Genomic DNA, 12,601 nt, shown 5'->3' with positions numbered 1-12,601 from the left:
AGGCATGTTTGTTTAAACTAATTATATTTATTAATTAAACTAAGGTCTAGTCCTGGCATAAACTAATCTCTGTCCAGGAAACCACCCCAAAGACTATTAAAATAGTGACTTAACATGACCCAATAACCTTGTGTTTAATCCAACCAGCTGTTACTTTAACTACTAAGTTACTAAAATCTTGATTTATAAACGCGACATCGCAGACAATTCGGCGCAAATTAAAAAAATGCCATTACACAGAGTTACTACAGAAGGAATGCGCGGGCATAGGAGAGAGAGAGAGCTCGCGCAGTGTATGTGGGAAAACACTGCTAACCTCATGATAAACTCGAATCAGTCGTCTTCTCTGCCAGTAACATCTGACGTTTACGTGAAAATGCAAGTACACAGAGGAATCCGCATGGAATCCGCATGGAAAACACAGCCAACTTTTAATTCTTTCACTCAGTGTCATGTATGAGAGGCGCTGTCTAGGGGCTTCACGCAGAAAAAGAGAGAGAGCGCGCGTGCATGTGCACAAGAGAGGCACCACCGAGCGCTCACAACAACAAATGAAGCCGTTTTAAATGAAAATAAAAATGTAAATGTTGTGGCCATTGTTGATTTTGTGGCGCACACAAACAAATCAATGTATTTATAACACTGCCAGGAGCAGAAGCCGCCATTAGGCGAAATTAATGTAAACAGCGACGCATTTTACGCATGTCGACGTATTTTCATAGTCGACGTAATCGATGACGTCGACGCGTCGTTGCAGCACTAGTGCTGACAGTGACATCTTGTGAGTTCAGTGTTGGACAGATCTGTTTGTTCAAGCGAATCGGTTCAAAGGAGTCAATTCGCGGATTGAACACGTTGTGTGCCAATCTTGGTTGGGCATCGCAAAACTGTAACAAAGTGTTACGACGGTTTCACACCGGAAGCGTGAGCAGCGCGTAAGCGGCGCATGTTTTTTTTGGTGCCCATGTTAACAAGTTAAAGCATGCACCTTACACGTGAGCAGCATGTGCTCGCATGGCAGGAGCGTCGCTGAAGCAGCAGTTTTGCGATCGTTTCGGCGTCGGCTCTATTTTTGCTGCGCTGCTCACGCTCAATTAAAGTGACAGTGCATTGTTTATGGTTTCAATAGTCGAGGATTGGCGCAAAAAGTGACATTTTACCATAAAACCATGAATGTGACGCCAAGTGTGTTTAAACAAGTCATGAGTTTGAGGAATTTAAAAGAAAGCAATGAAATATTAGAAACACACTGTAGCCAGAAGACTGCGCTGTCCAGCACTAGATGAGTCCTCATCTATCTAGAAGTTAATAATCTTCAGAGAAATAGATACATATATAAATCTTATGCTTAAACTGTTGAAGGGAAACACAATCGACTGCTCCATGCTTTCAATCAATGAGTGCTTTTTTATTTTATCGTAAAACTTCAGAGAAACAGATTTAATAATGTGCCATGGGCTTGTGTATTGTGTGTATATCTGTCATTACACGGACCAGAACAGCACAAAAATGATGTGGATTAAACAAATCACAGTTATATAAATTACACTGACTGTCAAAAAGCTTGTAAAATGCATGTAAAATAATGTGAACATGAGATTTTTATACTGTTGTTAAACTGCACAGTACACGCTGCAAATGCAGCCGGTATGAAAGCACAATGGCCATGCGCGGCAAACGCTCTCCTCATGCTACGCATATGCGCTGCTCACGCTTACGGTGTGAAACCGGTGTACTAACAATTTGTTCTTCCGGCCTTTTGTACAGGCTGCTTAGTTCTCGCGATCCAGCCATTGTTTACTAAAGCTGTCTGTAGGGGTGTGACGAGACACTTAATCCACGAGACGAGACACGAGATTGGGTTCACGAGACGAGACGATATTTTTACACTTTTTATGAAATCCTCAATGATAAAATAAATGAATTTTTAAAAAATTTTAACTAATCAAGGACTGTCCATAACAATTATTTTGCTATCTGATAATGAAGTAATTTGTTATTTTTGGATAAATAAAGTTAAAGGTAATAAAGACCCAAGTGAGCAGTAGCCTTTAAAATTACATAATAACGAAGATTAGGGATGCTCCGATCGATCGGCCGCCGATCGGTATCGGCCGATAATGGCATTAAATGACTCGATCGGTGCTCGCTAAATCTGCCGATCTCATAAACCGATCTTTCTGTTTACTTTTTTCATCAAAAGGATCCTGAATGCGGCTGCAATTAAAGACATTTTTTACGTAGCGAGAGCATTTTTACAACCCGTTGCTCATGTGCAGTGTGCAGATTTGTATGTCTCTCTTTGCCTTTACAGAGATATGCGTATTTTCTATGCGGACGCGCTCCGGTCAACAGCGCGAGGCGTCTTCACATCCCCATCAAACTGTGTATACAACACATATCTATCACAGACAATTGCATCCTCACGCCAAAAGTTTATTATTTGCATGCGTTTTAAAGTTTTGAGCGTTTAAACTTTTATTTCCCTCACAGCTGCTTGTCTGCGTTTAGCCGCCGCCCACACACAGCAGTCTGTCATCAGTGCACGTGAACAGAGCGATCTCTCTCTCTCATGTCTTAAAGCTGCAGTAACCTAATTCATCTCTCAAAAAAATCACTCTCTGCTCTTGACTAAAGAACTTTTATACTTCATACGAATGCGTGTATATTTAATTAATACAGTAAAGACTGTGAAGTGTTTTATTTTCAGTAATTTTAGGAGACATAAACCTTTTTAAAGCCATATTAAATTTCTCTTTGCAGAATAAATATTTGTTGTGCTTATTTATTTGAGTCTCTATTAAAACAATAATATACCCAATTACTGCAAGTAATATAACAAAGGCAACATCCGTGGTATTATTTTATCTATAAAAATGTAACAGTTACAGTCATCAAAGAGCTTGCATATCAGCTTTTAAAAAATCGGAATCGGTATCGGCCGATCACGAAGATTACAAATTGGTGATCGGTATCGGCTGCAAAAATCTTGATCGGAGCATCCCTAACGAAGATTATGCAATAATAATTGGTTCAAATAAAGTATTAAAACCAAGATACATTACATTCACACGAGTTCACAAACAAACATTATTGGAAACCCAAACAAAAAAGCAAACGCAGTAAAAGACAAATATAATGCATGCACTATAAAAGGGTCAAACAGAAAGCTGCATCCTCCGGAGGTTGCATATGCAGGATGCATACGTCATCAAGGTTTCGCACAAGATCTCGTCACACCCCTAGCTGTCTGTGAACAAGGCACGACTGCAGAGTCTCACATGCAGCCTCAGGGAGAGATCTGCTTGGAACAAGAAGTGCTGTCAAGTAGGGCTGCTCGATTTTGGAAAAATTATTTTGGTAAAAATCGTAATCCCGATTATTTAACGTGATTACTTAATGACTAAAACATGCACGTGCGCTCAGACACTCGCACACACATGCACACACCCACACAATTCAATGTATTTGTTTAGCTTGAAATGCATTTAACTTTACAAACAAGGTTTACTACCTAGTAATCTGACTTTGGACAGATGCTAGAGTGCAGCTCTCTTCACGTGCGAGAGATAGAGACAGAGAGAGGTGCCAAGATGCAGCTGATTATATTTTAATCAAGAGGAAGTGTTTGCCTTTGCTCACTTGAAACACATAAAACTGAACAAATACATTATGATTACTACTTTGTGTTCGGACTTCGGACAGATGCGAGAGCGCGTGCAGTGCATGTGCGAGAGAGGCGCAGTGGCTTATGACGTGCTGGATTTATAACACAAAACAAAATGACAGAGATTGAATGCGACACACTAAACGAATTACCTCAATTATCTTAATTTGCAAAATTCCAAATTGAAATTGAAAAACGATTTATTGCACAGCCCTAGTATCACGTGTTCTACAACAATGCTTAGCTGCTCGCCGATGTGCCTGCCTATTAATCTGCCTAATTTGCAGCACAGTCGATCAATTGGTCAACCTTTAATATACAAGATTTTATATACTCTGATATTATAGATTTTAATTTTAGTTCGAGTTCATTTAAACCTGTCATTTCTCCCACTCACGTTTAAATGAAAGCAGACGGACTCGCCCACAGACCACCCCCTCACTAAACAGGACAGAAGTGGACAAAAAAGACTGGTTAAAATACCAGTTTTAAACAAGAATGTGTCTCTCTCTTTGAGGCTGTTTACATCTAGTATTATGCTTCTAGCGCAAACCCAATGTGTTCAGCGCGGTCTTTAGGCTGTCATTGATAAAACTAAAGCGGCTGCTCTTCACCTCTTTCATTTGTGTTTTATAATGCAAGCATGTGAAAGCATTTTAGTCAATTGCCCTAAAATATCAGAGGCCCATATTAAATGTTGTGCAGCATGTACTCTCACATAATATTATTGCACATCAACTTAAACCTGAACAGAAGCAGTCGAAAATGGACAAAAGAAACTTTAAAGATTAAAACACCAGGCATGAATGGACGTGTCTCTCTCGTCCACTGATCCAATCTACCAAAATGCATCCAAATACCAGATACAAACAGGGCCAAAGGTCATGAAGGTCTTGGGGTGAATCCCTTTAATTATAAGATTATTCTTCGGTTATACTTATAAACTGCATGTTTATTTGTCATCATTTTGTTAAAGCAATTAATCTGGTTAAAGAAACCAGAATGTTGAGCTCTACTGTATGTCACTGTCTGGATCACTGATGGTCTATTAAAATGACTTATCTCTGTTTTGGCAGATGGTGAGTGAGAAGGTCGGCGGTGCTGAGGGAACAAAACTGGATGAGGAGTTTAAGGACCTAGAGAGGGTGAGTAGAAAGTGTGTTGGCTGCTGTTGGGGAAAAGTGCTCTCTGAAGACATTCATTTAAACACAATAAGTGATTGAAAGACTTGACCTGTCTCACACATGCATCAGTGAGTGTATTTACAGGAAAATACTGTCAAAAGTGAGCTCCTTATTGAAAACCTAAGAAACTAAAAACCATGTTGAATTGCAAATTTTCTTCACTTTCTTCAACAAGTATGCAACCAATAACCCCCCCCCCCCAAAATGCAGGTAAAGATGTTTACCACAAAGCAAAATTAGGGTACATGGCAAAAGTCATATGTAAGTATGTATTCGTACATGTTAAAAATTTACCACAAGACGATAACGCACGTTATCGTTTCCAACGTAAATCTCTTTTCTTGGACTACAACAAACACACAGATTGTAGGCAACAGTTTACTTCCTTGGCTTGTTGACTTAGAAAAGACCGACATTATCATAACTCCTCCCGCTTCGGACTCACAGCCTGTAAGTTGACTCCTGTTAGCAAGCAAATCTTTCAAACATGGTAAGGAGCATCACATTTCCGGCTGATGGTAGAGGTATTCAGGCCAATCATAATGTACAGATTAGCTGGCCAATCTGGGACACAGCGCTTTTCAAATCGATAAGTTTTGTACAAAGGAGCTACAAAAATGTATGGTATGTTGAGAATAATGTGTTTTTGAACCATAAACCACACAAACGCATTGTATTATACCAAATACACAAAATAACATTGTTTTTAGCAATGAAATAGGGGCCCTTTAAGGCATTAACTCATTATGTTATTAAGTATGATTGGTTCCAGGTCATGCATGTAAACTTATTCACATAGTTTGTTGCATATTAATTCATTAAATTCCTATTGTTTATATTGTGATCGATATTGTGGGTATCTATTATGTACCATCAAATAAAGATTACATAGACATGGAGATAAGTGTTTTGATGTCACATTAAATGTAATTGTATGCTAGTTAGGATTTTCAATACTCTTCTTTAATAATGTGATTTAGATTAATCTGACTCTGGGGGTTCTTGTGCTATGTGTACCATTTAAGAGATTTAAGACACTCACAGCCAATGACAGATCAGATTTGGAATTTGGATTCAAGTAGGCCTAATCTTCAATTTTATCACAATAACATGGGTGTATTTTTGTTTCTATGTGGCGGTTTTCTGGACAGGGCTTAAGCTGGTCCTGGACTAAAATGCTTATTTGAGATGTCTCAACTTGCCCTAACATATCAGTCCCATTGTTTTATCTCAAGATTCACAGCAGCAGTATTGTTTTTTGTAAGGTATCTTTGTTAAAACTACTTAAATGTCCTAATATAACTAAGGCCTGGTCCTGGGTTAATCTAAACCCTGTCTGGGAAACCGCCCCATTATGTTTTAATATTTAATATTGTATATTTTTTATTGGATTCAGTGTTTTATTATTATCATTATTATTATTATTATTATTATTATTATTAAAAACAATTGTGTCTGATCTGTAGTGATGTTTGTTTGTTTTATCACCTCCCCTGTGTGCTTCTGTAGAAAGTAGATGTGACAAATAAAGCTGTGCTAGAAGTCATCTCTAAAACATCAGAGTACCTGCAACCCAATCCAGGTAAGATCATAAAATACTTGCACATGCATATATTACATGGTTTTCTGTGATACTTGATTCTAAATGGTCGGATGAATCCAAAAATGTCTTTAAAATTTACCTTCATTAATGCTGTGTATGTCAGACCGATCAGCAATACATTCATGTTACATACGTCAATCTCATTTCATAATGTACAGTCTCTCATACAAAAATATCCACTCAGTCGGATTAATTTTGTGGTAATGGCAGCTGACTGTACATTGATTTATTTTCTGCACCTTTTATTTAGCAAAGTTACTTAAAATTTGGACAGATTGTAGTCCTTTAGTTAGCTTTTTAATGGGAAAGTTCATGTCATTGGTTATTATTTTAAAATGTCTTGCTGTTTTTTGTCTTTGTTATTTCCTCCTTTTGTATTTCTTGCAGCATCACGTGCAAAGCTGTCTATGTTGAACACTATGTCTAAAATCAGAGGGCAGGTGAAGAGTCCAGGTTATCCACAGGCAGAAGGACTGCTGGGGGAATGCATGGGAAAATACGGCAGAGATCTCGGAGAGGAAACCAACTTTGGTGGGTTTTCAAAAAGAACGCCATTTTGTTTGAGATTCACTATTGTATAAATAGCCGGACTCAGAACTTATACAACATTGAGCAAGTATTGCTTGCGTCTGCGCAGGTGGTGCGCTGATTGATGTTGGTGAAAGTATGAAGAGACTGGCAGAGGTAAAGGATTCCTTAGATATTGATGTGAAGCAGAACTTTATAGACCCTTTACAAGGCCTGAGTGACAAGGACCTGAGAGAGATACAGGTAGGCTTTTTTTCTGTCTGTTTCAGACATATACAGGGATCGTCAAATTCTTAAAAAAAGATGTGTTTGTGCGTAATAGGTGGATTAAATATGTTTAGACTACATTTTATATACAGATCTTTTATGCGTGATCTGTATTACACACCAGTTGAATTAAAATGGATGTTTCTTTCTCAGCATCACCTGAAAAAGCTTGAAGGACGCAGGCTGGATTATGACTATAAGAAGAAACGTCAAGGGAAGATTCCAGATGAAGAGGTCAGGCAGGCCCTGGAAAAATTTCATGAATCCAAGGAAGTAGCTGAGATCAGCATGTACAACCTTCTGGAAACCGACGTAAGACAGCTTGACACTGAATTCTGTGTGTTTTAAGGTTAGGGGTTGCGCTAATCCTATTAACAGCACTAAATTATTTAGTGTTTGTCTTGACTTGCTGAGTATGTACTGTGTTTAGGACGTTTCCAGAATGCCTTGGTTACATGATTAGAATGAACAGTAATTCTTAAGATATTCTGGCAGCGACTGTTGCAGTTAGCTGTGTTAACTCTGAAAGTTTCCTGTCTTGTTTTTCACTTCAGCCCATCGATGGGTCAAGGCAGGTAATCCAATAAATCTTTACTGACTGGGGCTGTTAGTATTTGCATGCATTTTCTGTAGGCGCCACAGTGCCATCTGTTGATTTAAAATAGCTTTTTGTAGGGTAAACACAGTAGCATATAGTCTCTGGATCTAAATTCAGTAGTCTATTGAGACTTTTTAAGAATTATTTAGTATCTAGGCTGGCTGTTTATAAAATGGATTGGTTGGGAAGTGTTAAAGAAAATGTATGTAACATTGACCTCTAGCATCTGAAATTAGTATCGCAGTCTAAATTAAACATAATGGAGACGGTTTATTCTTCGCACCCCTCTCAGGTTCATCTGCTAAATTTTACATTTACAATGTTTTTGTGTACAATTACAATCCCGCTCGTGTGGATATTTATGCCTCAATCTGCGGCTCATTTCGGGGGTTGCGTCCATCGGAGGTCACATTTATGGTCTATTGCGGTCTCATCTACGCAACTGTGATAACTGGCGTACGAGCTGTTGAAATACACTATTGGGTAATTTGGCAGTGGCAGGATCACACAGACCAAAACAAAAACAGACCAAAACAGAGTGAAGCTACAGCATTGTTTTTCAGTGAATTTGGCATGTTTCCCAAATATCAACAAATATATTATAGTATATTTTTTTGATATAAGGCAGTGTGCATGATCTTTGAAAGCCAATGTTGATATTTTTAATCACCTAAACCAGTTTTTCCCAATCCTGGTCCTCGGGCACCCCCTCCCAGAAAGTTTTAGATGTCTCCTTATTCAAAACACCTGATTCGACTCATCAGCCTCCTTCCAAAATGGTAAACACGTGTCCCTAACAAGCTGATGAGTTAAATCAGGTGTGTTAAATAAGGAGACATCTAAAACTTTCTGGGAGGGGGTGCCCGAGGACCAGTATTGGGAAACACTGACCTAAACAAACACGCCCCTACCCCAATAGAATCTGAACCTTATTTAGATAGATACATACGCAACCGAGGCAACGATGTCGGTTAGTAGACATGCCCCTTACTGCTGATTGGCTACAAGTGTTTTTGATACTCGGCCCGACTCCCTTTTCCAAAAGTTTTTTTCTAAAATCATGCACCCTGCCTTTTAAGTACAGTCAAAACCTTACATACAGCTTCTTTAAAGGTGCTCCAAGCGAATCTGTTTGATATCCCTTCTTGTTGACTTTCAAACAAAATGGAGCGTAGCTTACTCCTCCCCTCCCTTCCGTGCTTTCTGAACAAGTCATGAATGTGCCCAACCCCCACTCCCAAATCCTTCTTGTCGTTTATTGGCTGGAACACTTTGAGGCTGTTTACACTTTGCATTAACATGCGTTTTCATTGATCGGATCACAAGTGGACGACGTTAATGCCAGGTGTAAACGGTGTTCAAAACGTTTTGAACGCGTCCACTTTCGACCACTTTCAACCACATCCAGAGGTAGTCAAACCACTTTCAATCGGATCGCTTTGGAGTTGCGGAACGCAAATGTGGTTGAATGTGTTTGAATAGCCACACGCGACGCCTTCTCTCCGCCCATTTATCTAATCTGAGGTATTAAACACAAGTTTTACGTCTTTTTTGACTTCTGGCATGAACATACGGTGAACAGCGCTATTTTTAGCCTTTCATTGATAAAACTACTGCGGGTGTTCTCCGTAGTTTCATTTTGAAAGCGTGTGAAAGTTGCACGATCCTATTTCATCAATTGCGCTGAAAATTCAGAGAAAGCTCCAACATATAAACGTACAAAACACTGTGCAGCATGTTTACTTGCTAAACAAGCAGCGGACTCAACCATAATATTAGTTTGCGTCCATATAAACTCATAATTACTCCTGCTCGCGTTTGAATGACAGCAGAGAGACTCGCCCACCGTCTCACAGACCACCCCCTCACAGTATTCAGGACAGAAGCGGTCGAAAGTGGACAAAAGAGACGGATTTAAATACCAGGTGTAAATGTAATGTGTCTCTCTCGTCCACTTGTGATCCGATTGATGAAAACACATCTTAATACCAAGTGTAAACAGCCCCTTAGTTATGTTTCGTGGTGGTAGGTTTGACCACTTTGTTTTTGTTGCAGTTTGCGAAGCCTGGGCTGTCTACAGAGACCGCGGATTTTACAGTGTGTTCAGAGGACAGGCAGCTAGCAGATAGTGAGGAGATGTTTACTGTATGAACAAAAAATTGTTATGGCCTAAAACGCGTGAATTCGCTTAGAGCATCTTTAACCTAAGCCTTTTCTGTTTGCATGTGCAAGATTTACTATATTTAAAGGATAACTTCACCCTTAAAATAGAAATGTACTAATTATTACTCATCCCCATGTCATCCAAGATATTTATGTTTTTCTTTGTTCAGCTGAACACAATCTTGAGTTATATTAAATAATATTCTGGCTCTTCCTTGCTTTATAATAGCATTAACCAGAGTTCAGTATTTCAAAGCTCCAACTGCATTCGTTTATCATAAAAGTGATCCATCTAGGGCCGCAACGATTAATCGCGTGTCCCATTAAAAATGCCTCTGAAATTGATTCGGTATCGATTCTGTGTTTCATGCACAGCTGATGCGTGTACTATGGCATTTGGTCAGTAGGAAGTCCTTATCAATCTAAAATCATTATGAGTCGCAGTCGTTTATAACGTGCAATTAAAAAACCAACACTCGTTAAATCAAATAATTCGAAATATTCTTTATTATCATGAAAACACCTGAAACAGTTTGAAGAACAGCGATATAAATATTCCTATATACATTTTCTGTAATGCTGCTACTTCTGTGGCACAAAGGGAGTTTCTTCACGAGAGCGCCCCTTGGCTTTGGGATGTGCTGGGATTTCACCGTAATTCATTAAAATTCAGTCATTGCGAAAATGCACATTTGCATGATTAATCTTGACAGCCCTAGATCCATTTTAATCCAGTGCGTTAATAGGTGAAACAATAGGTTTGTGAGGAAAAAATTATTACTATTTTGAGCTTTTTAGCAATAGTTATGACGCATGAGAAAGGACAATAACAGCTCTGGATTCAACTATGGTGACTTGTGAAGTCTCATTGGGGCTGTTTACACTTGGTATTAAGATGTGTTTTCATTGATCGGATCACAAGTGGACGAGAGAGACACATTACGTTTACACCTGGTATTTAAATCCGTCTCTTTTGTCCACTACACCTGGTATTTAAATCCGTCTCTTTTGTCCACTTTCGACCGCTTCTGTCCTGAATACTGTGAGGGGGTGGTCTGTGAGACGGTGGGTGAGTCTATCAGCTGTCATTTAAACGTGACCGGGAGTAATTATGAGTTTATATGGACGCAAACTAATGTTATGTCGGAGTCCACTGCTTGTTTAGCAAGTAAACATGCTGCACAGTGCTTTGTACGTGTATATGTTAGAGCTTTCTCTGAATTTTCAGCGCAATTGATGAAATAGGATCGCTTTCACAACTTTCACAAGCTTGCAAAATAAAAATACGGAGATCAGCCACTTTATTTTTATCAATGAAAAGCTGTTCACCTTGTATTCTCGCCAGAAGTCAGAAAAGACGTAAAACTTGTGTTTAGTACCTCGGATTAGATAAATGGGCGGAGAGAAGGCGGTCGAGTGTGGCTGTTCGAACACATTCAACCACATGTGCGTTTACACTACAAAAGCAATCCGATCGAAAGGGGTTTCGACTACCTCTGAATGTGATTGAAAGTGGATGAGCTCAAAATGTTTTGAACACCGTTTACACCTGGCATTAACGTCGTCCACTTGTGATCCAATCGATGAGAATGCATGTTAATGCAAAGTGTAAACAGCCTCATTGGTTCTCGCCAGTCTCATGACTAGACCTGCGAGAACCAATGCAATTTTACTTTTTTATGTGCCATAATTGAATCTAGGCAGACTTATCTTTAAGTTGTTTGAAAATGTCTTTAAACTATAGTGAAACAGTTAGCAGCATTCTGTTAAAGTAAATACCATAAATAAAATACAAAAAGTACATCTAACAAGTTGTAGTAATGAGAAATCATTTTTATGAGAACTCATGTTTAGCATTTAAATTGTTTGTGTTGTAAGTGAAAAATCAGCTCTGAGTTTGTACATAAATGTGTATTTAAGTGAGAAAAACATTGTCACTATGTTTTCGGTACATTTGTGTGTTTGGTTGTACAGATTGAGCAGGTGAGCCAGCTGTCATCACTTGTTGAATCACAGCTGCAGTACCACAAACAGGCTGTTCAGATCTTGGAGGAACTCTCTGACAAACTTAGAGACAGGTGTGTGCGCGTGCGTATGTGCGTGTGAGAACGTGTTCTTACAAAACGTGTGTTTGTTCGTAAACACAATATGCTAGAATCTGTTTAAAGAATTAAGCGACCCAAATGACTCTTATTTACCCGAACAGGATGAAAGACGCACAGTCTCGTCCTCGTAAGGAATACATCCCCAAGCCCAAACCTGTCATCGACTTTGGAGAGACCAACGAACAGTCGAACGGTGGTTTCACCCCGCCATCTGCCCCACCTACACGGAGTGCAGGTATGACAAAACCATTAACATGCTTAACATGGTTGTACGTTCAAAATATGCATATCAGCTTTCTTCATCCTACGCTCAGCCATTGTTATTTTAAAGTGAGAAGTTGCGTTTCTCCTAGATCAGTCAACATCTCTGTTACATTGAGGATACCAATTTGACAAGACACTAGTCAGAGAGAGACACATTGTGCTTTGTGTGCTAGCGGCACGGTGGCAGGGTGTGATGACACCGCCTGTATGTGCACATGTTGG

At 39.2% G+C, this 12,601-nt stretch overlaps 1 protein-coding gene across 4 annotated transcripts in view; it reads left to right on the top strand.

The window, feature by feature from the left end:
- sh3gl1b (SH3-domain GRB2-like 1b) overlaps window positions 1-12,601 on the top strand; it is a 35,227-nt gene that overhangs the window by 17,876 nt on the left and 4,750 nt on the right. For all 4 annotated transcript variants that reach the window (XM_065246740.1, XM_065246739.1, XM_065246738.1 and 1 more), the window contains exons 2-8: window positions 4,744-4,812; window positions 6,361-6,433; window positions 6,842-6,985; window positions 7,092-7,225; window positions 7,403-7,561; window positions 11,985-12,088; window positions 12,217-12,350. In XM_065246740.1, coding sequence (XP_065102812.1) covers window positions 4,744-4,812; window positions 6,361-6,433; window positions 6,842-6,985; window positions 7,092-7,225; window positions 7,403-7,561; window positions 11,985-12,088; window positions 12,217-12,350 — 817 coding nt within the window. The remainder of the gene's footprint in view (window positions 1-4,743; window positions 4,813-6,360; window positions 6,434-6,841; window positions 6,986-7,091; window positions 7,226-7,402; window positions 7,562-11,984; window positions 12,089-12,216; window positions 12,351-12,601) is intronic.

This window comes from Paramisgurnus dabryanus, chromosome 11 (genome assembly GCF_030506205.2).
Source record: "Paramisgurnus dabryanus chromosome 11, PD_genome_1.1, whole genome shotgun sequence".
In the NCBI taxonomy this organism is placed as follows: domain Eukaryota; kingdom Metazoa; phylum Chordata; class Actinopteri; order Cypriniformes; family Cobitidae; genus Paramisgurnus; species Paramisgurnus dabryanus.
Note: the sequence above shows the minus strand (reverse complement) of the source record. Positions and strands in the feature narration are given on the sequence as shown.